At 36.9% G+C, this 24,942-nt stretch overlaps 5 protein-coding genes across 9 annotated transcripts; 3 read left to right on the top strand and 2 right to left on the bottom strand.

The window, feature by feature from the left end:
* The first annotated feature begins 481 nt into the window (after nt 1–481).
* LOC115233482 (ras-related protein Rab-1A) lies at nt 482–2,625 on the top strand. Its single transcript, XM_029803948.1, has 4 exons — nt 482–750; nt 1,393–1,789; nt 1,878–2,109; nt 2,208–2,625. The coding sequence occupies exons 1-3, from the start codon at nt 728–730 to the stop codon at nt 2,076–2,078; spliced, it is 621 nt and encodes a 206-aa protein (XP_029659808.1). The 5' UTR covers nt 482–727; the 3' UTR covers nt 2,079–2,109; nt 2,208–2,625.
* A 983-nt stretch (nt 2,626–3,608) lies between these two features.
* LOC115233479 (exocyst complex component 5) lies at nt 3,609–6,634 on the top strand. The gene is made up of 6 exons (XM_029803945.1): nt 3,609–3,868; nt 4,162–4,605; nt 4,683–5,260; nt 5,340–5,828; nt 5,911–6,418; nt 6,491–6,634. The coding sequence occupies exons 1-6, from the start codon at nt 3,836–3,838 to the stop codon at nt 6,587–6,589; spliced, it is 2,151 nt and encodes a 716-aa protein (XP_029659805.1). The 5' UTR covers nt 3,609–3,835; the 3' UTR covers nt 6,590–6,634.
* A 73-nt stretch (nt 6,635–6,707) lies between these two features.
* LOC115233480 (protein arginine N-methyltransferase 1) lies at nt 6,708–9,679 on the bottom strand. 2 transcript variants are annotated; one of them, XM_029803946.1, is made up of 2 exons: nt 9,535–9,679; nt 6,708–8,643 (listed from the first exon to the last, which is right to left on the bottom strand). In XM_029803946.1, exons 1-2 carry the CDS (start codon nt 9,598–9,600, stop codon nt 7,564–7,566), a joined length of 1,146 nt encoding a protein of 381 aa, XP_029659806.1. In that variant the 5' UTR covers nt 9,601–9,679; the 3' UTR covers nt 6,708–7,563. The 2 variants fall into 2 exon arrangements, with proteins under 2 accessions (XP_029659806.1, XP_029659807.1); XM_029803947.1 differs by lacking the exon at nt 9,535–9,679 and adding an exon at nt 9,019–9,454.
* A 946-nt stretch (nt 9,680–10,625) lies between these two features.
* LOC115233474 (AT-rich interactive domain-containing protein 4A) lies at nt 10,626–19,581 on the top strand. 4 transcript variants are annotated; one of them, XM_029803930.1, is made up of 8 exons: nt 10,626–10,858; nt 12,416–12,855; nt 12,929–13,174; nt 13,258–13,462; nt 13,550–18,215; nt 18,363–18,503; nt 18,689–18,769; nt 19,091–19,581. In XM_029803930.1, exons 1-7 carry the CDS (start codon nt 10,853–10,855, stop codon nt 18,730–18,732), a joined length of 5,748 nt encoding a protein of 1,915 aa, XP_029659790.1. In that variant the 5' UTR covers nt 10,626–10,852; the 3' UTR covers nt 18,733–18,769; nt 19,091–19,581. The 4 variants fall into 4 exon arrangements, with proteins under 4 accessions (XP_029659790.1, XP_029659791.1, XP_029659788.1 ...); XM_029803931.1 differs by having other exon boundaries at nt 12,416–12,846; nt 18,689–19,581; XM_029803928.1 differs by having other exon boundaries at nt 18,689–19,581.
* Nucleotides 19,582–21,079: 1,498 nt separating this feature from the next.
* On the bottom strand, nt 21,080–24,931 carry LOC115233483. The gene is made up of 2 exons (XM_029803949.1): nt 24,595–24,931; nt 21,080–24,250 (listed from the first exon to the last, which is right to left on the bottom strand). Exons 1-2 carry the CDS (start codon nt 24,736–24,738, stop codon nt 24,056–24,058), a joined length of 339 nt encoding a protein of 112 aa, XP_029659809.1. The 5' UTR covers nt 24,739–24,931; the 3' UTR covers nt 21,080–24,055.
* Between the last annotated feature and the right edge of the window lie 11 nt (nt 24,932–24,942).

Here is a 24,942-nt window from a genome sequence, read left to right as displayed (position 1 = left end):
TACTTTTAGTGCCGGTCCACAATAGGTGATTTAAGCCCTAAGCCTTAGGAAATTGACCAATCACAATCAATATGAAGAGAATACTCGACTGTGATTAGTCAATTTCTTAAAGGACATTCTACAATGGCAGTAACAAGGCTGTAGGGATAGGAGAGTATACTGTTTTTAGTGATGTAAAGACCGAGAGTAACGAAATGGGCAATTCCCATTTGCTCTTAAAAGTTTATTACTCGCGCAACTCCATGATTTTGTGTGGGAGAGATTCCTTTGGACAAAGTGCAATTGGACACAACCACTCAGATCGATCGGTGCTTAGGATGACCATCACGATTGACCAATGAAAGAACCTTGTTTTCAACTGGCCAATAACCATTGTGTCCAATTGATATACACTCACATATACGTACATACCTGAGCTCGCTACGAGCGCCACGCACAGACCAATCACGAGCTTCGCGAGATATGACGTAGCGACGCCATGTTGGAGAATAATCGAGAAGACGACGAGCGACGAGAGCGGAGAGCGGCCATTTGGCACGAGCACTCTCTCCTGAACAAGCATCGCGATAAGTCGTATAAGTCATACATATATCAGTGACACGCAATTTGGATCTTTGATTGTGAACAAGTCTCAGTGAGAGTAAAGACGAAGTGTGGACTGAAAACAAGTCTCCTGATATTTATTTAATCCTGGGATATCAACAAACGCCCTAGATCTTTCAGTAGCATGTCCACGATGAATCCCGAGTAGTGAGTAAACTTCCTTTTACACAGAGGCGTTAAGTGCATCGTATCTATCGCTACGCGTCATCGTCGCATCGAGCGATGATATGAACTTGACGAGAAACGCGCCTCTCTCCTCGGAGATATCATATGTCAACGTTAATTTCTTCAAACGGGAGTGAAAGATGAGGAAAAATAAAGAAAGAATCACAACGAAAAACATCCTTTAATTCTCGTCATCTTCTGACAGATTTACCCATCCCTTCCGTCATTTTCCCCTACTACTTGAAACATGGCACTCTTGTATCCATAGTCCATATTTCATTATTTTTTTACTGTTACACTTTTGCTATGTATGCGCTTCGCGATATCGACCTTGATCTTTCTTCGTAATAGTCATCGATAGATACGCATGAACGATTAATAAGTTTATGGAATGTCTATTTGAAACTTTAAAAGGACTCTAATTTGTAGAATGTTTCTTTTTCCAACTGTTCACTACTTCGCATCCTCCGCGTTTCGATTTGAAAGTCTATATAATTTCGCTTATAAAGTGGTAACATCAAATCGTTTCTTGCCCTTTTATTTATAAGAATAATAAATATCAAAATATATAATTAATAACAAATTTGTGATATATATAAGAGAGATTGAAATATTTTGTTTCAGCGATTACTTGTTTAAATTGCTTCTAATTGGGGATTCTGGTGTTGGAAAGTCGTGTCTCTTGCTGCGTTTTGCCGATGATACATATACAGAAAGTTATATCAGCACCATTGGTGTAGATTTTAAGATTCGAACCATCGATCTAGATGGAAAAACGATAAAATTACAAATCTGGGATACAGCAGGTCAAGAACGATTCAGGACAATTACAAGTTCATATTATCGAGGTGCACACGGTATTATTGTTGTTTACGACTGCACAGACCAGGAGACTTTTAACAATGTAAAACAATGGTTGGAGGAAATTGATCGTTATGCCTGTGATAACGTCAACAAGTTACTAGTCGGCAATAAATGTGATCTACATACTAAAAAAGTAGTCGACTATACAACAGCCAAGGTAAGCCATGATTCATACCTCTTCTAATATTGTGCAATTTACATTGATTATAATTTCTCGTTGAGTTTCTATGCTTTATTTCAAACAGGAATATGCGGATCAACTTGGCATACCATTTTTGGAAACATCAGCCAAGAATGCGATGAATGTTGAACAAGCTTTTATGACAATGGCTGCTGAAATCAAACTCAGAGTGGGTCCACCCTCGAGCGGAGCAAGCGATCCAGCGAATAAAGTGAAAATAGAGCATGGACGACCAATCGAATCTTCTAAATCTGGCTGCTGCTGAGAACTGTAATCTTATGTCCCGTTTAACCAAAGTGAGTAAAACAAAAAGCTAGGAGACTTAATCAATTCAAATCCGAGCAATATTATTAAACAAAAGAGAAAAAAAAATTGCAATTTTTTATTCCCACAGAACATCTAACGGTTGCGGTTCGGATACTGCAAAATTAAACTTATTATTGGAAGCATAAGAATATGGAGAAGTTTCATTTTATGCCAACAAAAAAAAAGGAAGAAATCTAACATATTCATGGACCACCAACTCTTCCTAAGAGTTGTACAGAACTCTTGTCCGTCTGCCCTGATTGAATTTCGTTTATGTAGTTACATATCTTTCTTTTCGAAGAAGAAAGGACGTGGTCACTCGACGCCATTTTTTTCTAGCGTCAAGTTCGACTTGAGATAAATTTGTCGAATTAGCATTGATAACGTCGTGCGGGTGAAGCGTGCGTGTAGTAAGGAGCAACTCGAAACTTTTGAGAAGTAAATTGAATAATATCGTGTACGGTGATTATAAAAATAAGTACATTCATTTTTTTTTTTTTTTTTTTTTTTTTTTTTTAGCCTAATTGTAATATGTACAATGGAATATCTGTTTGGCTCTGTGTGTAGCCCGCACGGAGCCATTTCTATTCCTCTATACTATAATCCAAAATGTTTTCCCATTTTTCGTTTTGTTTTCTCCGTTTACTCCCACAGAGATGCGCGCAGATGTTTAGATCATTTTTTCCCCTAGTGAGATTCCCGCAAATGAGATGCGCTGCCCTTCCTTTTCTTCTCACACAGCTCATTAGTGTAATTTATAATAACATATTAATAAATATTTCAACATTAAAACTCGGAATGCATACGCGTATAGCATACCTTTATATATATATATATATGTATAATATATAATACATATGCATATATGTACAATGTGTATGTATTCGAGAGAAATATCGCCCGCGTTTATAAAGCGCAACAGGCCAAACGATAGAACGCGGAATCTTCGTTTGCATCTTCTTGAACTTTTTTGATTGCCTGCGTCATTTTTTTTTACAATTCAAGATGCGATCCGAGAATCGATAAAAAAGGGTCTATTACAGAGTTTCAGACTTACGATCGCGTAGAAAACTGGGATGTTTTATACGAGATAAGATATTACGCAGTTACATATTTAATCCAAATCGTATCTTTGTATTGTGAGAAAGGCTATTGTGACGGGTATACGATAAATAACGGCACTCGAAATTGCAAATATAGTAACTGTAATTATTATATATATAAAATACGGAAAGGAGAATAAAACACACGACTGTCTAAATAAAAAAGGTCATCGCTTCTCTCCAATAAAATTATTTTGTTAAACGTAGCTGTTACATCCATTGCGTGTACATATATGTATATATGTATGTACGCGAGCTTTGTGATGCGTAACTTGCCACGTGTTTCGTAATCCCGGACACACCTGGAAAATCAATTGCGGAATGTCACGTTGACAGCATGACAGCTGATTCGCGTCCATCTGGCGGCCGAACTCTTTACTAAGAATGACATTTCGTGCTTATGTCGCTAAACACGGTGATCTCGCGGATAGATTAAACCTGTCAGCGAAGATCTGCGAATTGCGAGATGGAATCGACAAATCGGACGCACGTGTGTAAATTTATGAAGAATTAAACAACAGTAGTTGTCCGGTTCTTGTAAATCCTGCGTGTTCTTTGGGATTGATTGTGACATAACCTTTTATCTTACTCGGCGAGCATAGATCGCTTCAAAATGATGCAACAATATATGAAGGAATTGGAGCAGGTATATTAATAATTTTTTTTTTCTTTCTACCTGTCATTTATATTCAGTCGCTTTATGTATAAATTAATAATACGATAATTTATGTATAATGCGATATTATGTATAACAGTAGTTGCCCGGTTCGTAAAAATTAATAAAAACTAATCATTTTTCAAAAATAGGATTTTATTTTATGTCGCAAAGTTCAAAAACTTCTCTGCAATTATACTATTGATATAATTGATATATAATTGCGTTAGTTATGAAGCCAATATGTGTGAAATGTGAATTAGTTACAATTTAATATTTCGCAGGATCCATTTGATCCTGAAGAATTTGTCGAACGATTGGCTTGGAGGACTGTCAATGATAATACAAAAGATGGAGGAAAGACATTCTTCGATCCGGTTATCGTTCATGAGACCTTTTTACAGGCAATCAAAGATTTGCAAGTATTACAGGAACGTCAGCAAAAGAAATGCGATAAACTGGAGGTTGCATTGAAAGAAGAGGAAGCTCGACATGCGCTTGAAATACTAGGATTGCAGGAGAGAAATAGACATTCTATTGAGTTGTTTCATCAGTTAGATGAGAGAATAAATCTGGTGGCTACTAAAGTCTTACACTTGGGAGATCAGTTGGAAAGTGTCAATACACCAAGGGCGAGAGCAGTGGAGGCTCAAAAATTAATGAGACACTTTTCGGAATTTTTAAGCCCAGGTCCATTGACGGATCCAATTTTCACTGATAAATCTTTGGTAGAGATGATGAATCAATTGTTCAACAATATGTAGTAACAAAATGACCAAACTTTAATCAGTATTGTTGATTGCAGTTGAACGATGCCGCAGATGTGATACAGAAACTTTATCTCATAGCTCAGGAACTTCCCTCTGAAAAATTCGAACACGCTAAAAAGAAGATTAGCATTAAATACGACGAGATAGAACGAAATCTGATTGAGGAATTTGTAAGAGCACATAATAGGGAAGATGCGCCGCGTATGAAGGAACTGGCGAGTACTTTAGCTCATTTCAAAGGTTACTCTCAATGCATCGACGCGTTCATAGAACAAAGTCAAATGGGTTCCTTCGGTGGAAAGGATGTTTTTCAAGATGTCATACCTATGTGTACAAAGTACCAAAAACTTATGCAACAGGTCTTTTCCAATCCTGAACAAGTGATGGCCAAATTCGTCTTGAACATTTACCATCTGCGTCTTCAAAAGTATGCAGTGGCTAAATTAGCTGATAAAAATGACTCTGACAAATATCTCAGGAACTTGTACGATCTGTATACAAGAACAGTCAAGCTGTCCAATGATCTCAGAGTCTTCAATATGGGCGCCGATGATACTTACCTTGCTAAACTCACTAGAAACATCTTTCAAAAATATTTGGATACTTATATTACGTAAGTTTGCGATTTCAAAGATAACAGTGTTTCAAAGACAATAGGCTCTATAATAATTATCCATTACTAATCATTTTAGTATTGAAACAAAAGCGTTTCGCGAAAAGTCAGCGGCACTGCTTATCGAATATTACGAATCTAAGAATCATCAGAAAAAACAATTGCAGACGGGTGGATTCCAAGAACTGCGTCGAGACTTGCAGGCTGTATTAGGTGCAAGAACAAATATAAATATTGCTCAAATAGAGGACTATGGAGGTGAAACGTTTCTATCAGAAGAGCTGGCAATTGCGATATTACAGAGAAGCAAACTCGCATTTCAAAGATGCCAATTACTTTCGCAGCCTATTGATATTCCTGGAAATGCACTCCAGATCTTTGAGATATTATTACAATATTTAATAAGCGAACACGTAGATTATGCACTGGAATTAGGTTTACAAAGCGTTCCCATACCAGAGAGCAGAACTCAACCAGAGATTTATTTCTTTAACGTTGTGCATCAGTGCAATGCGATCGTTCGGCTCTTGGAGGAACAGTTCAACGACAGTGTATTGTCTCTTGTCTTGTATGCAATTTTCTTTATTCGCTTAATACGTCTTTATACTATGTATTAAAAATTGATATTAGAGCCATGCATTTTTTTCTAGATCAACGCCTAAACACGCTGAGTGTTTGTTGAAGAAAAAAGCGATATTAGAGCAGATCGATGTCAAGTTGGACATCGGCTTGGACAGAAGCATAAACGCTATTATAGGTTGGGTGAAGGTGTATCTACAAAGCGAACAGAAAAAAACTGATTTCAAGCCGGAAACTGATGTAGATACCGTGAATACTCCCGCCTGTTTAGTGGTGGTTCAGTATGTGAGTGGAATGATACGACTGATACGAAACACTTTGGACGGCAGGCACTTGGACACCGCTCTCAAGGAACTAGGGATCAGATTCCACAAAGTCATTTATGATCATTTACAACAATTTCAATTTAATTCCGCCGGGGCTATGTGCGCGATATGCGACATGAACGAATATCGCAAGTGCATTAAAGAGCTTGAAGTTGAATTTGTTACAAATCTTTTTGATACTCTACATGCTTTGTGTAATTTGCTATTGGTCAAGCCAGAAAATCTGAAACAAGTCTGCACAGGAGAGCAACTGGTATGTTATACGAATTATTATTTTCAAGGGATATTTTTGCAAATGTGTACGAGTTATTCCTTATGATTGCAGATGATACTTGATCGCACCGTTCTACTTAACTTTATTCAATTGAGAACTGATTACAAAACACAGAAGTTAGCCAATTGTTTAAAAGGCTTGGCAACATGATGACATTCTACTTACATAATAAAAAATACTTTGTTCTCAGCCTAATCCTTCGTATAATGATGATTGATGTGTATATATATAGTTGCTACCAAATATATGAAAGTAATCACTGAAGTAAGATTGTATAATTATATTTATATCAATGTTCAAATACTTTTCGAGGATTTTCGCCATTAGGCTCGTTCACATTGTCATGTACATACAAGAACATTTGCAGAAAAATAGCACTCTTCAAACACATCCATTCTATTTGTTATTTTTTGACAAATCGCAAATAAATGAATGTCGATTTAAAATAAGCAATAATAAAAATTCGCGTAAAAATTGTAATCAGATTAAAATTTGTGTAAAAGATGCTTTTGTCAAACATAATGCAATTTTTGATAGCATTATCACATACATTTAAGCGCAAAGAATCCTGTAATATATAAAAATAAATAATTTTGAGGGCAAAGAATTTTGGCGCACAATTATATTTTATTATATGTCAGACTTATTAATTATACACACACAAGTAGTTTCTTTTAACATTACGATGAAATATCATAAAGACACACTCATGTTTAAGGTTCAAAAAGTTTTTCTTCTTCTTTTCTTTTTTTTTTACAATCAAACTGATGATTTTCAGTTGTGCGCGAAAATTCGTTTATTTTCTTACTACAATATCTCGTCGTTTGTTCGAATTTAGTGTTATAAATATGATAGATTTACCAGATTTGCACGTTTATCGGAGAATGTCTATAAAAGTCATTACATTAAACGTCTAACCAGGAAGCATCATTTTAAAAATTAAAGATTCGCAAAACTTTGACAGCTCATGTACCATCATCGATGCATGCATCGATCGTGCTGTTTATAATTGCGATCATCGTTTATAATTGCATAATTAGTAGAGAATCGACTCCAGGTTTGATTAAATGATTTCTCATGAGCTATGAAAAAAAAGAGGAAGAAGACGCACAATCCGCTGAATATCAGCGCATACGGTAATTATTAGTTTCGTGTACTTGACACAACTCTCCTTTAAAGTCCAACTCGATGCTGAAATCCAGATCTCTATAATTTCTGGCATTGGGCCTCATCGAAAATACGCCATAAATTTCCTCTCCTTTCTTCACCGTCATGTATTCGTCGAAATAAAAGACAGTTTGCTTCCAATGTGTATATGGCACTTCCGGTGCGGTACTGAAGCCAATACGTTTGTGGCACTTGGTGAATTCGATGTTGAAGAATGTAACTAGGGCTTGAACATAGTCGTTTCTACGAACTTGCAGGGTAAATGGCGATGAAAACTCGAGATCCGCTTTCGTCACAGTGTAAAGATCAACTTCTTTGATTAGGCATGCATTTGTAACGACTTGTTTGGGATCAACAACATCCACTAGTGGCTCGCTAATCGCCACCTTCCTTATACTACTCATGTCAAATCCGTATACATCATCCCACCAATTAATCTTTTCGTCCTTGTATTGTCTGTCTTCAATCCCACAGATAAACAAAGTCGCTTTGTCAGGAAATAGCATACCATCTTCGCGAAGCCACTTATCCCTGGCAAAAAGTACTGTGTCTAACATGGATTCGTAGAACAAACAATAGCCCATCCATTCGGATATTATTATATCGACCTTCTCTATTCCATCGGGTAATGAAACTTCCTCGACTTTTCCTTTAAGTATCGTTATAACATTGGAAAGATTGTTCGCTTCTACTATCTTCTCTGCATATTCGACAATATTAGAGCACTCGATACCGATAACTTTAGCTGCGCCAGCCTTAGCTGCAAACATGGAGAGAATACCGGTGCCGCAGCCAATATCAAGAACCGTTTTCCCTTTGAAGAGATGTTTGTTATGATACATTGAATTACGATAAGTTACAGTGCGTACTTCATCTTTTAACATTTCCTCGTGTATTCCATAATGAGCATAAGAATCAAAGTAATAGTCTCTCGAGGTCATATCATCGACAGATACAGACTCCTTACAGGATGTTGCGCCAACATCTTTATCCAGGATAGTGGGCTCTGCTATATCCATAGACTCCATTTTTGACGTCTGTAACATTTATATTATGCTAGAGACTGATTGATTCAAAGGGGCTATTTAATATATATATCTCTTTGATTTATGAACAAGTTTTAACTGTGAAAATGACAAGGGAAAAAAAAAATTGAAGGTATTCATAACCTAATTATAAGAATTAGGAAAGTTTTACCTCATAAAATTTACACACACGCATAAATATATCTGCTTAATAATTTATCGGTGTAATATTAAAAACTACAAACGTTTATATTGGTCTATTACTAAAAAGAAAAATGCCGCACAAGGACAAAGCTTCTAATTTATAAACATGTGACACGTATGCAAAAAATATAAAAGGTAAAGTAAAATTTTTATAGAAATTAATAGGATCGAAGTGTGATTTACAATACTGTTCATGAGTGCGAACGGCAATTCGGTTCGGTCCAACGAATTCGCATTCAAGCCGGCAACGAGAAGCCACGTGCCCGCCAAAACGAATGGCGTCCTTTAAGAGATCGAACAACCGGTCGATATATCTTATCCCGCGCTATATTCTTCCTATTCTTTTATTATACCGCTTCCATTCGTCTATATAGAACGTCGGCTGCTAACTGCGCGAATTTTTCACGTTTCGATAATCGGCGAGCACCGTTATTACCATTCGAATAGAATCGCAAAACCGTTGGCGGAACGTAAGATGGATCGCGAAAGCGTGATATCGCATCCGCCGCGATCGCGAGTATCCGTTGCACGCGAGACGATTATGCCGAGCTAAAACCGCGACAAAGACGACGTTCCTATAAGCGTTCTGTCGATCAACGCGCGTCTGATATCCGCGAGACGTGTCGGCCCGTCGATGATACGATTTAGGATATCGGGCCCTCTATCACTTTGCCGATAATCCGCATCGCAAAAACTCACCGAATTTTCCGTGTTACACACGCGACTCTGGTTGATTTCTACCGGCACTTCATTACTCGTCGCCATTTTGCTCTGCGTCACAGCAGACGACTGGACCGTCTCTCAGGCCCGTCGCTATCGTCGATCGTCGGGTGAATTTTGTTGCCCGGGATATCCGGGTTAGCGCTGGCGCTACATAAGCGAATCTCCTTTATTTTCGCAAGAGTTTATTTCGCATACTTCACATCAATAATTCTTCTTCTTCTTTATTAATAGAGTGCAAAGCGAATTAACTGTATAAATAAAAAGATGTATTTCTTACATCTAAGTATTATGTACATTTGATTGTAGCATTTTTGTAACTGCAAAAATTTATTGACGATGTTCAGTGCATTTTTTTTTTTTTTTTTTTTTTTTTTTTTTAAGGAAAAGTATCTTATTGTAAACAAATAATAAATTTCTAGTGAACTTTCCCCCTAGGACGGAACATGAAAAGTGAAAAATTTTACCCTTGAAACTAAAAGCAAAATTTTTCACTTTCACGTTTCTGCCCTAGGAAAAAGGTACGTGATTGAAAGCCTGATTACATCCGACGTACGATATCCAAAGAAAAAGGTGAATTTATGTCTAACAATATTATTGTCGGTAGAAATAAATTCTCCTATTGGATATCAAATATCGGCCTAGGGTGTGTTCCCTTTTTGCTTGCAGTGCGACCATCATGACTTGTGACATCGTATATATATATGCTATGGAAGATCTCGTGCAGTGTTGCTGGACGCTTCCTTTTTCGCGCATGCACGATGTAGCGGTAGCAGATACAGGAATGTACATATAACGGGGGCACCAGAATTTTAAATTGTTTTAAATCATCTCACAAATTACATATTTTAAATTGTATTAAATTGTATGAATTACTTGATTAATCTTATATAATTGATTACATAATCCAATTTTTAAAAATTATTATATATCCTTTAGAAACGATCAAGTATGGGCCTATACAGGATATTGTTTTAACTAATTTAACTACTTCCGTGATACTACATTTGACGCGCATGCGCGAAAGAGGGAACTCATCTGGCAACACTGCAGAATATTGTGCGCATCCGCGATTGCAATTCGTGTTGCCGAGAGTTGAGGAGTAGTGAGGAGTGTCGAGTCTGCTTTTTCGAAGCGGGTCAGTCAGTCAGTCTGCGTTTACTGCTGCTCCGTCTGTGAATCATTTCGCTTGTTATAATCGTGATGACGATGTGAGGACGGGCGGTGCGTTTGTTTTGATGTTTCGGTAGTGTGTTTGATCCATACTGTTAACATTTGCGTCGTCGAGCTCTAGAAGATGCTGGTGAGTAAACAGGCGGGAGAAAATGTAATAGACGTAGACATAGAGCAACAACGGTAACCGCGGCGGCTAACGCGTTCCTTCGCTCGATGGCGCGCATATATGTGTGTGTGTGTGTGTGTGTGTGTGTGTATGTATGTATGTATGTATGTATGTGTGTGTGTGTATATATAATGTGGTATGTGGTTTTGTTCTTCGCGTTCTGTATTTTCGTATAGAATCCGTTATGACATACGTTGTGCGTCGCACGCTACGCATCCGCGCTTTTTCTGTCTCTCCCTTCCACTCTGTCTTTCTCTCTCTCTCTCGTTCGCCGCTCGCTCGCACTCTCGTTTTATCCTTCCCTCCCCCCCTCTCTCTCTCTCTCTCTCTCTGTCTGCTAGTCGGAGACAAGTCCGAGAGTCCGAGTACGAATGTTGCGGATCTCTTGCCGGGCAGAACGTTCGGATAGTTACACAGGCAGGGGACGTACTCCGTAAAAATCTGGAATTTTTTTCTCTCTTTTTTTGTATTCTTTATCGTTGTGGCAATTCCACGACAGATACTTTCTAAGGCGTGAAAGGCGCCAGAGGATGCCTGGAAGCGTCATTACACTGACTGAGACGACTGTGGCTATCAAAACGCACAAAGTTTGCGTTGTCATTGATTACGCTTCGTTTAATTACATTTTTTTTTTAGATTTTTATTCTTTTTTCTCGCGCACAACACATAAGTTAATTTGCTCCTTTTTAGTTATATTCTATTGCACATATATATATGTATGTACATACGTATATATGTTGTCATTATTTTATTACTCTCTCCGAAATAAAAACAAGAGACCATGCAAACATATAATATAATATAATTGAGACAAATGTATGACTATATTATAATGTGTTGTATTTTTTGATTTGAGAAATCAATAACAGATTTATATTTGCTTTATTTTAAATAAAAAGAAAACACATTAGAAATATGGCTTAAAATAGATCTAACATGTATAATTTATTATAAAACATTATATATTGTAGATATGATAACATTATATTATATGTATATGCATACATATGGTAGTATTTTTTCCATTATCAATATGTTAGTTATTTTTTGCTATTACAATAATCCGTGTTCAGAGATCAGAAAGAAATGTGTGTGATTTATTTAGTTTATTAAAAAAAGAATTATGTTAAGTATTGTTTTGCATTTTTATACTCTAAACATAATTAGTGTTTTTGTAAAGAAAATTATAAAATATAAATTATTGCAATAAAATTAAAAGTAAAAAAACATGGAATTTTATTCTGGAAAAAAAAGGGAATTTCTCTTATCTGTGCATATTCTAAAGTTTAAATTAAAATTTAGTGTATATACAAGACACATTGATAAGTATTGATTAAAATTAAAAGAAACAGACTTGCATAATATGTACAAGAATAATATATTCCTATACTATTTCACAATTTTACTTGTTGATGTTTGTTACTTTTTAAACTTGCATTACAAGTTTTGATATGAAATCATTGTTATAATCTTGATATAATACATTAATATATAATATTAAATTTATTGTTGTTACAGGGAGACGATCCACCGTCCCTATCGGTAGGTACGGAAGTTAGCGCTAAGTATAAGGGTGCCTTCTGCGAAGCAAAGATCCGTAAAGTAGTGCGATTAGTGAAGTGTCGCGTAACTTATAAACCGCAAGGTTTAGGAACCGCGACACTTTCCGATGATCAAATAAAAGGGACTTTAAGAGTAGGAGCCTCTGTTGAAGCTAAACATGTAGATCGTAAAGAATATGTTGAAGCTACAATTACCAAAATCCAAGACTGCAGTCAGTACACTGTAGTTTTTGATGATGGAGATATAACTACATTAAGGAGAACTGCGCTTTGCCTGAAAAGCGGACGGCATTTTGCGGAGAGTGAAACGTTGGACCAACTTCCGTTGACTCACCCAGAGCACTTTGGGAATCCTGTAATCGGGGGTAGAAGAGGTAGACGATCAAGGCAAGCGCAGTAAGTGCGGTGGAGAAGTCTGTTTTTGAAAAGTCTAATAGTTGTTTAACACTAGAAAATTTTTATAAAATAGGGATGAAAGCAGCGAAGATGAAGACAGTCCACCGCGAGGCACTCACGATTCTGCTTCCAGTGGAGGTACAAAGGAGGGAATGGAAACTGAACCAGAGATCGGCAAAGTGGTGTGCGTGGAACTTGGTGACAAAAAGAAGAAGGATAATTGGTTCCCAGGATTAGTGGTTGCACCTACTGCTCAAGATACAGTAAGAATACGAGTGAGGGACGATTATTTGGTGCGCTCGTTTAAAGATGCGAGATAGTAAGTGAAAAATCTTTGTTTTAAAGTCGATTGCTATTGTATATATTATATATTGTATAAATATTTATACATGCTCCTTTAAGTTATACAGTACCCAAGAAGGAAGCCACAGAATTCACCAAAGAATTGGTTAATAAAGTTGAGAACAGTACACTGAAGGTTGCGGTAGAGAAAGCGCTTCTATTCTTAGAGAAAAATGAATTACCACCTCACTGGGATAAGGATTCTTTATTTGGGCATTCTGTTTCCAGCGGAAATAGTGATTACGATGGAGAACTTGACTCCGATGTAAGATCTCTCGCTTATCTTTTGCACTTCTTTTTTTCTTTTTTTTCCTCTTTATACGATGATTATGAGAAACGTGGCTTTTTTCAGAGTTCGGACGATGAACCGCGTGAGGAAAAAGACCATTTTGTGGCTCAACTATATAAATTTATGGATGATCGTGGGACGCCTATGAATGTTTGTCCAATGATCGGATCCGAAGATATAGACTTGTATAGGCTTTTCCGGGCTGTTCACAAATTAGGCGGTTACAATCGTGTCACGAATCAGAATCAATGGAAAGCTGTAACACGACGACTTGGTTTAATGATGCAAAATTCGGGACCTTTGTACAATCTCGTGAAACAGGCTTATAAGAAATATTTGCATCACTTTGAAGATTTTTATAAAAAATTAGGCTGCACCATGGTAAATCATCCGCGAAGTAGCACGCGTAAACAACGCTCTGGAAGAAGTCTAATTCGCGATAAAGACAGAAATACCCCTGTACCACCGCAACCGCCGGCGCAAGTAAAAAGTGACAAGGATGAGGACGAGAAGAAAGCTGCGGATGACGAGAAGAAGGAGATTAAGAAGGAACCAGTGAAAGAAGAGGAGATTATAAAAATAAAGAAGAAAGAAGAATCTGAGGGGAATGATAGTAGTCAGGAGAGCGATGTAAATATAGAAGCAGAGGTCGAATCATCATCTAATACTGAAAAATCGCAAAAACCAACCGCGCAAGTTTCTACATCATCTCCTACTACTTCTATTGGCGCATCATCAGCAAGTACATCGTCCGGCCGAGCCAAATCAAAAAGTAAAGAAGATGCCAAGAAAAAGACGACCGAAAAGAAGAAGACGGAAACTAAAAAGCAAGAGAAGAAAGATGATAAACTCAAGGAAGAAGAAGCTACTAAGACGAGATCCAAAGCGAAGGATGATACTGTAAAGAATAAAAGTGCTTCCGAAGGAAGGGAGACTCGAACACCATCCAGAGAAGGGGAAAAGAAAACGTTATCAAAGCAGCGACGTTTAACGGACGAAGAATTGAAGAAACGAGGAAGAAAACGCAAAGAGTATGAAGCGGAGAAGTCGCGTGCCGATGAACAACTTACGGAGACTGCCCCGAGTTACAAGGGTCCCGTGGAGTGTGGCGATAAATTGAAGGTATATTACGGCCCAACTCACGAATCCAAAGTTACTTACGAAGCAAAAGTTATCGAAATTGAGAAGGACGGCCCAGAACCGATGTACCTTGTACATTATACAGGTTGGAATACGAGATACGACGAGTGGATTAAAGCATCCAGAATTGCCCAGAATTTTACACAAGCTCAAGGCAGGGTGAAACGTATCAAGGCCACTCCTAGGCCTCAAACTCCCAGTACGAATCTATCCAACAGCATCAGCAATAAGATGAAAGGCACTTGCAGTTCGGGCGCTAACGCAACGCAGAGCCGTCGCCGAGCACAAAGTGTCGCTCCTACTTCCAGTAGCGTTGCTCAGTCAATTTCGACGTCCGCGAAGGAAGTTAAGAAGGAGGAAAAGGACAAGGACAAGGAAACGATGCAACCGACCAGGTCCACTACACCGCTCTCCGTTGCCAGCTCAAGTTCTAGAACTAAGAGTCCTGCCACGCCTGCTAACAGGCAAACCAGGACAACCAGAAATACAGAGCTGTCTGGCATGGAGCATCGGAGGCGCACCAGAAGAACCTCGGGACATACGGATATATCTATCGCGTCGGAAACCGAAGATAGTGAGGCTTATGAATCCGACACTACCGAGACTGAACAGATTAAGACTAAAACAAGAGGTACGGAGGAAAGAAAACGGAAGGAGACGCGTAGTAGAGTGGAAGAGAGAATTAAAGCGGAAGACGTGAGTGACGGTGAAGATGACAAGGATAATCTGGATGAACCGCGTAAAGGTAGACGTTTGAGAAGAACACCCGGCAAATCCCAAGGTATTAAATCGGAACCTGATAGCGACCAGGAGGAACAACCGAAAGGTCGCGATTTCGATCTCAATCAAATACGATCCGAATTAAAAGGTTTCGATAAAGCGGTCAAAGAGTTGGTTAGAATAGAGCCTGAACCCGAGGATGAAATCAAGCAGGACGAAAAAGATAGCATAGTAGCGATCACGGCATCACCCAAGTTGGAAAAAACCGTTGAGACTCCAAAAGTGGAAACTATCGTCGAGACGAAGATAGAAAGTACGGAAGATATATACGAGTTTAAAGAACCGGAGCCGTTCGAGTTCGAGGTGAGGAACAAGAGGGACACGAGCGGTGAGAAGGATAAATTGAAAAAGAGAATATTTGAGGATGAGCCTAAGAGTCCGAAGAAGAAGCAGAAAACGCCGGTCGCGATGCCGGTATTGAAAGAAACGAAACCACTGGAACCACCGGATAATGATTCTCGAAAGAAACCGAGGAAATTATTCGGTAAGAGATCCGACGATGTGAACGAAGCAACGGTGGCAGTTGCTTCTGGCAGCAAACCTACTCAGGTCGCATCGTATATGGCGTGCGAGGACGTTTTTAACAAATTTTGCGAGTCCACGTCGTCGTTTAATCAACTGAAATCAATGACTACCGTGGAGGAACTTCCCAATAAGATGTCCGGCTGTTTAAGTCTTTTGTTCAACGATTTGCCGCCGGATGACGAGGGTACGCGCGATGATTCGGAAGACCGTCTAATTATATCAGAGACCGAGGTATCGGAGGCGGAACAGGACAACGTGTTTACGACGTATCAACAAGAGATTCAGTTCCACAGCGGCGGCGAATTAGCGGACATGACCGAATCTAAAAAAAACGAAACGAGTACCGCAATTGAATGCTCGAAGGAAGAAATCAGCAAGGCAACAGCCAGCATGAGTAATAGTAACAAACCCGCTAATTCACTGGATCAGAAACAGAATCAGATCAAGTTGTTGCCTACAGTTGGACAATCGCAATCGGAATTGAGGATGCTGGACACTAAGTTGCTCGATATCACCCCGGTTCCGTCGCCGATCGTGACACCTCCGGCTCCCATAAGCGCAAGACTGCCGGCGACGTCCACGATAGAGGAAAAATTATCGGCCGCTGCTATGGCGTTCCGAAACAAAACTAAAGACGCCAAAAAGATTGCGGACGAGGACACATCCGATCTCGCGCGCAAGATAATCAAAGATGCATCAAAGAAATCAGACGTTTTACAAAGAAACAAAGACGCGGATCGCAGTATTACTGTGATTGAAATAGATGATAAGAAACGCGAACAGGAAGAGATTAACGTGAAAGATCCGTGCAGAGAGATCATGCGTATGGCGATTAAAAAAGAGGATGAGGTGCAACAATTGAAGCCAAAGAAAGAAGCAGAACTGAAGAAGTTGAAGGAGGATGCAAAGATCATCGCTGAGCACAAGACCAAGTTGCAGGAAGTTTCGAGGGACGAAAGCTGGAAAAACGTCGAGAACGAAAGTGGTAAACAGTCCGAAGAGGAGTATAATAAAGTGACCGATCAAAAGGAAAAAGACAGAATTGAAAATCGTAAAAAACAAATCAATCAGGATCACATTATAGATTCCACAGATAGCAGTGATTCGGAACAGAGGCTCGTGATAGACAATGAGGAATCGCAAGATGTTAAAGTATCGACGTCCAGCTTTGATGTGAAGCTACAAGCGGAATTGGATCGTATACAGAATAGAGAGCAAGATAGATATGCGAGGGGACAGCCCTCATTGAAAGCTTCGCAGAATGTTCAACATCAGCAGCAACAACAACAGCAAGAATGTGCGGAATTCAAGGTCGACGTAACACCGGTTTCAAAGACGGACGAAGAGGGCGAGACGATGAATTCACTGCTATGCGAAGAGGAGATACCCGGCTCACCGGCTCCGCCGTCCGAGAGCATCGAACAAGTCAATGTCGGTCCCTCGTGTAGCCCGCCCAAGAGTGAAGTTACCGAGAGCAGCATAGTACTGATGGAGATGCCTTTTGCGAGCGCACCAACCTCAGGTCAAAGTACGACGAGCAGCAGCAGCACTGTTGTCACCCTCAGCATGGCATTGCCAAAGACCGTGGAGGCGTCGATACCGGTTTCTCTGCCAATGCAACAAACCGCATCTTTAAGTATGCGGCAGCCACAGCAGCAGCAGCAACAACAACAACAACATCAACATCAGCAGCAACAACACGTACCGGTTTTAATGCCACCGCAACGACGAGAGAGCAACGAGGCCGCGCCAGTGATGGACAATACGCCGCCGACCACCCCCGATTCGAGTATATCCAATATCTCGGGCTCGCCCAGAGAGGAGAGAACCGGCGGCTCGTCGCCGATCTCCGAAGACAACATTAAGCTCAATCGCGACAGCTTCGAGGCGGACAACGACAGTGCCGGCAAAGGCCCGGGTTTCAGTGAGGACGACACTCTGCCAAACTCCGAGGGCAACTGTGCGGACAGAATTCTCAAACCGCCCGCTAAACGCTCGATCGACGACATGCAGTCACCCAAGAAGCGCAAGAGAAATCGCAAGCACTCGGAATGCGGCGCCGGCGGCGGTGCCGTCATACCGAAGAAACCCGGTAGACAGAATAGTAGGCATGGTAGATACGGAGCTGGAAGTGACAGCGACGATACCAGCGAAGGATCTAATCTTTGCGGGGTTAACAACACGCCGACGAGTCACGCCAACACCATTACCAGTGTTCCTGATCTTGGCACCTACTCGTCGAGATCACCAAGACCAACAAAGTATAACTTTTACGTCGAATTAGGTACGTTAATAGAAAACTTATATTTGCGCGTTTTGCTAATTTGATTACACGTTAAAAATATTGAATTTTTCGTAAATCTGATTAGTTTTAGTTCCGTAATAATCAGAAAAGCGTTTTTCTTAAAATAGTTATATTAAATTTTCGCAGATCCTGAATTGGACGGTAGTCAAAGGATAGCTGTGCTACAGCAGAAATTAAACGACTTGCGGAAGACGTATAATGCCGTGAAGGTCGAGCTCGCCGCTATAGAAAGACGCCGAAAGAAACTACGAAGGCGGGAACGAGAGGGTAAGTATTTCATTGTGTCTTTTGCTCATTATTAACTTCACAGTTTTCATTTTGTTTTCTTCGGAAAGCACCGTTTCCCAATAGATGATCACACGTAGACACAGAAAAGATTTAAGAAATCTAATTTCATGATTTTTTTTTTTTTATTACATTGATATAAAAATTAATAAAACTTTTCATTTCAGCGATGAAAGCAGCTAAAGCAGAAATGCAACAAGCTTGTTCGTGATAAACAGTGTTGAAAAAAATCATTCTTTCCTCGAATAGTAAGTAAAACTTTCGTATTTCGACTTTCAGAGATATCGAAGTAGCAATCGTCGACACGGGCATCATGCAATCATGACAATTTTTATCTACGTACATCTCGTTTAGATAATATTTGTTCCTGCACACTTTTTTGTATTAATAAACTGTAGATATAGTCGTAAGATTTAGAATGAGGATGCGTTTATCAGAGCGATATACGCGATATATGATAAATATTGTACATTGTTTCGTCAAGTTTCGTCATTGAATAATTAAAAAATTTTTATCTTGTCACCTCAGATGCAAAGTACAAATTATCAAAACTGATGATCGTTTTTCAGGTATTATTCATTTCTCTTTTTTCGTTACAAAAAAGGAAAGAATTATCGATAGTTACATATATTATTGGTACAGACATCTTGGGAACAAGTAATTAACTAAGCTGGCTATCATTTCTGTTTTTCGAGCACGACCGCACCGATTGCGGTTGAGCTGTTTTCACACGATATTGAAAAAGTCAAAGTACATAGTGTCATAAAAATTCCAGTGACATCGTATGAATATTGCATGTATTGTAAGAAAAAATGTGTAAATATTACAGATTAGAGTAAAATTGTGAATTGTTAAGCATTGTGTGTGTGGGACGATTACGTCACGCATGTGTATACATAAAAAATTCTTGTTTAAATAATATAAATAATGTCACAATTTTTCATTTTGTGATTCTGGACATTACGAGCAATGGCTTCATAATCGTGGAGTGTAAAAGATGGAATGTTTGTATTGCTATTTTAATTTATGTATATAACACAACTAAAATAAAATGCTATTATACTTTGATGCTATTATGCTTGGAGAAGAAACAATTTGTATATTGACATATGTAAATGGATGCTCTTGATAAAAGAATAACGATATTGTTTTCTCTTTCGTGCTCTTCATGATCGGTATGGCAATTTATCGTGAATGCAGCTCGACGATACTAACAGTTTACTGATTTTCATGTAATATTTAGTTGTGTTTCGCATCTCATTATGAAATAGTTATTATTTACTTTCATCGATATCCTAAGTCACGATTGGATTTAGTAGAGATGCATTTATATTTGTATTTCGATATAGATATATATCGAAATGCATCAAGCGGACATTTGCTTATCATTCGCAGGATGTCTACTCTCTGGAAAGGCATAGAAAATCTAGAATTCTCAGGCAATTTTTTTGTACCTGGAGAAATTAGGGAATTCTTATGGAATTTTATTGGGATTTGGGGAATTTTTAAACAAATTCTCTAATAATTCTGCTTTTATATTGTAAAAGTCTGCAATCTGCCGATAAGCCAAGTTGTGAATTATGTGTTTAAAATATATTATAAATATATATTTATCTCTGTTTATATAAATATTCAATGTCAAGAAAATATTGAATATGCAGTACCTTTATTTTATTTTTTAGTGATAAAAAATGAAAATGTTATGTAAGTTAAAAATTTTTATTTTGACGAAAGTTATTCAGCTTTTTCTTGTTTTTTTTTTTTTTTTAAGTATTTGTAAATCTGGCACTTGAAACTTAAGTGGCTTTGTGTTTTTCCTTCATATGAGTGAAAAGCATTAAAAAACGCGTACAATAAAAAAACTTATTTTAGGAAAATGCATAAAAAAAAAATCTTAAATATTCTCTTTGCCTGGAATTTTCAACAAAAATATCTGAAAGATCAGGGAATTTTTTTACAATATTTGAGAGATATCCTGCATTCGTTTCATACGCCTGTTTCCTTAGATTCGGCGAAACATATAAAATCGCTTACGAGAGAACGACACTTACATCTGAAGCATTGGTATTAGCGGAAAAAAAAATTCTATTAAATGGTCGACCAGCATTACACACGCATCTTCTCTGCGATTTTTATCTTTAAGGTTCTTGATCTGTCACTATAGTTATATTAAATTATAAACAATGTCAAAAGCGACAAATTATATATATATATATTAAAGAGTGCTTAAAAAAACAGGTATTAAAAAATTAGATAGAATAGTGTAAAAAAGAGGAAACTTAATCTTAAGAAACACATCGAAGATGTGAATCAAATGCCGTTAGGTAGAAAAACTTGTAAGAAAATACACAAAACTGTCTGAAAAAAGAATGAAATTTTATATCGATAGATATAACGGATATATATATACACACACACATACATATATATATATATATATATGTATATCTCGATATTATATATTTTTTTATAAAAAATCAATATGTAAATGTGCTTTATGATGTAAAAACGCGATTACACATAAATCTGAGGAGAATGAAGAAAATTGTGGGGATTCCTCGATATTGTATATAATTTTACATTGTGTGTGTTACAGACCCAAGTCAGACTCTGATAGTTTATTGCACACTCTGACATAGCTGCGCAATTTGATGTATAATAGTCCCAGAAAAAAATGTTGCAGTAGCACATATATGCGCGTATTTGTTTTGAGAAAACTAGAGGATGCATTTTGACATTAAAATCTTTCAATAATTTGTGCTATATGGGATTGTATGTTTGTATGTGTGAATGATATATTAAAGCAATTTGTATTATTGCAAATTTAAATTTTAAATACAATATTTTATACAAATCTATATTCTAATATCAGAATACAACTAATTATGCATTATTAGGGTTTTCAAAAGAAAAAATGATAAGAATGACAGGAAATATTATTTAGTTTATATTCTTTTTATTCAGAATTATATATTATTATTCAGTTACAATCTCGAGCAATCCAGTTATGAAATTTATTAAAATTTTCAATTGTACAAAAAATCAAATGTGAAATTAAATTATTTGCTTTGTTTATATTTATATTATATAAATTCTAGTCTATAAATTTAATTAAAAGGTTTTAATTATCATTCAAAAATTAGGAATTTATAATTATACAAAAAAAAGTATATTAGAATATGAAACGATAACACACACAAAAGCCATCTGTTATGTTATTGGTCAATTTTAGTTTATAATACAATAATATTTCAATACCAAACTGTAACAATTCACAAATATAATTTTGACAATCCAAATTATCATTTAAAAAGATAAAGCCATGAATAATTACAATTTAAAATAGGTTTATTTAATTCAAAGTATATATATTATTATATATGCTCGCGAATTATGTATAAAGATAAATAGTCATAAATGCATCCTCATCTTCTGAAAACAGTTAATCTCCTTATAAATCATACGACGTTACATGTGAAATAGTACATATAGTAAGCACAAGGCGAATTTTTATCGCCAAACAGTAAGTAATTATTGTTTCACATAACATTTAACTGTGTCAGTGAGTATCGTTAAGAAATAAATCCTATCTTAACAAGAAACAATGCTCATATATATATATATTGCATTAGTTGTATTGCTCCTGCATTTTTATTTATATAAGTGCCCTGTAAATGTATTAAAATATGTCAAAAGAAAGAGATAGAATAAGAAAAATTAATTTTGCACAAACTGTGTACTTAAAATCTGATATACATATTTATTACATTGTAGCTTACAAACAAAGATGGACAGATTAAAATCTGTGTAAAACTTATGCAAAACCTAATTTCTTTCAATATAATATATAAATATTCAGATTATTGTACTTTGCACTTATTTGTATTAAAGAATAATATAAGACTGTTTTTTATCGATTACACAATATAATGCACCATCAATGACACGCACATATATATAATATACAATATTTCTTCTATCACTTGTTCTGTGTGTCACATAGCGAGTAACAGAAAATTTCATAATACAAATCAATGACTTAAAATATACGCATTATAAGTTAATTTTCATATTTTAATTTTATGCTCTAATGTTCTACAGCTATAAGAAATTTCTACATTATACAATATATAATATCGCCGCGAGATATATATAGAGATTGTTTTAGGAATAATATATATATATTGATTAATTTTTTTTGTACACAGTAGAATCGATGCATTGAACATATAATATTATCATTTAAAAAAAATGAAAGAATATTATAAAATATTTTCTAAAGAAAGTATATTTTTTGTAAGATTTATAAAATAATATATATGTATATATGACTTTTAGGACTACTTTGATCAAACTCTGATTATCTTAATCATTAATTTAATTGCAGGATGACCAACATCAAAATTTCTAACAATATAATTATATAATATAAATTTTACAATTGACGTTTTGTGAAATTTTGCTATTGGTTATTTTGTAAGTTAATCAATGATTAAGTTAATCATTATTTGGCTAAAGTGGCTCTAAGAAATGTACTGGGTATCGAGTATCTAGAGTAGCAAAGAAAAATTACATGCCCAAATAAATCATGAATAGAAACCTAGCAAAAAACATATTATCCAATTGAAAAAAATACATACAATATTTTGAAAATAAAGAAAGAAACTGGAGCGCATAATCACAAACAAAATTTTAATTAATTTAGTAAGTTTAGTCTGATTTGATACTTCCAATGTTTTATAACTATAATTTGTCGTTACATATTGTTAAAATTAAAATTTTATTTAATTGTAAATTGCACATTTATAGTTTACTCTTCTTGTTCATAAGTTTTTATAGACAATGTTTCTGTCCTTTGTTACTTTACAAATTTAGTTTCACGTCGTTCTCGTAAGAAATATTGAATGCAAAATCTGTACAAAACTACTTTAACTACTCTCTCTCTCTCTCTCTCTGAAATACTTGGGATATCCAATACATCTCTAACATTAATATACACATATTCATCTCACAATTATCTCAATATTATTGCGCTCGCCCAGAATATATTTCGCGTTTAAAGTATCACTTTCTTACAAATTAGTTTGCCCATTATTGACCATAGATTAGCGAGAAAAGATTCAATGTGTGACCTTACATTGAAATTGTCTCTTACTTAAATTGATGCTCCGTTTATACAATAGAATACTATGTAAAGGAGCATACTTTTGTGCGTGTCTCCCATTGAAGATTTCTCGACATTTGTAAAATCTCATTCTATCACAAGACAGAAGTGAACATTGATGTTAAACAATTTTCAAATCTTTTTAATACTCGTGAAAGAATACTCGCTGCTGAAGTAAATATACAAGATATTATATAGGAAAATGTAATTTGACATTAATTTTTATCTCACCATCTGTGTGTCTTTTTCTTTACACATTTCAATCACTGAATTATTAGCTTAAATGAGAAATGAGAAATTATACAGGAATCATTTAATCTTGGCGAATGGCGCATTGAGCGAAAGGGCATACTATTTTCCATTGCACATGTCAACAAGGAGGTGGGCTAGACGCTGGAGCTGTATCTAAGGTTGTCGCAGAAGAGGATGCTACTGTGGCCGCTTTATTGTCAGGATCTAATCTCTGTCTGGTAAACATGATCTGTTCCATTAATTCGTGATGCGCCTCTAATCGTTCGATGCAATGTAAACACGCAGTCTTTGGCAGCGGGTCATTCATGTTTACCTGCAAAATATGTACGTAAAAGAAACTGCTTTATTGCAACGCATTTCCTTGGGTATCAAATCATGTAAATGAAAAATGATATAATGATTTGTAAACATAGGAAAGATGATGCGATGCATTCTTAGAAAACATGACAGTCAATGCCTCTCTCCCCCTTTCCCAAAAACATGTAAAATATGTTCCGCAAGAAAGTGTGAAATAAATGTGTCAAAGGAAAATAAGGACCCTTATCTGTGAAAAGTGTGCAAGAAGTTATGTTCTCTTTTAGGAATCTCAATCGCTTCCGCACATCGGAGAAGCGAGAGATGGAAATCGATGGAGCGGATGGGTGCGAGTGAAATTACCGTGATCGGCAAGTAAGTGTTTATCTTCTCGGCGAGCTTCATCCTCTCGCCCTCTTCCCCATAGATGTGGATGACGAAGCGATTCATCTTGCTGCAGAGTCTGCATATGAACCCCGTGATTACGGCCTTGTCCGTGCTACCCATCTCTGCTGCCCCAGGCCTCTGCCCTGCGGCCTGTGCGCACCCACGCACACACACGCACGCACAGCGTTCGCGTCTGTCTCCAGGTACCGATTGACAGAGCGACTCCACGCGCGATCGCTCGTGCTGCGAGAGAGCGAGCGTATATCCGAGAGAGAGATGTATCGTGCTTTCCACTCCTCGAGATTTCCCCCAGAGTTTGTTTAT

The sequence above is a fragment of the Formica exsecta genome, unplaced genomic scaffold, assembly GCF_003651465.1.
Source record: "Formica exsecta isolate Colony F162 unplaced genomic scaffold, ASM365146v1 scaffold175, whole genome shotgun sequence".
NCBI lineage: Eukaryota > Metazoa > Arthropoda > Insecta > Hymenoptera > Formicidae > Formica > Formica exsecta.
The sequence above is the reverse complement of the archived record's forward strand: the minus strand, read 5'-3'. Positions and strand labels throughout refer to the sequence as shown.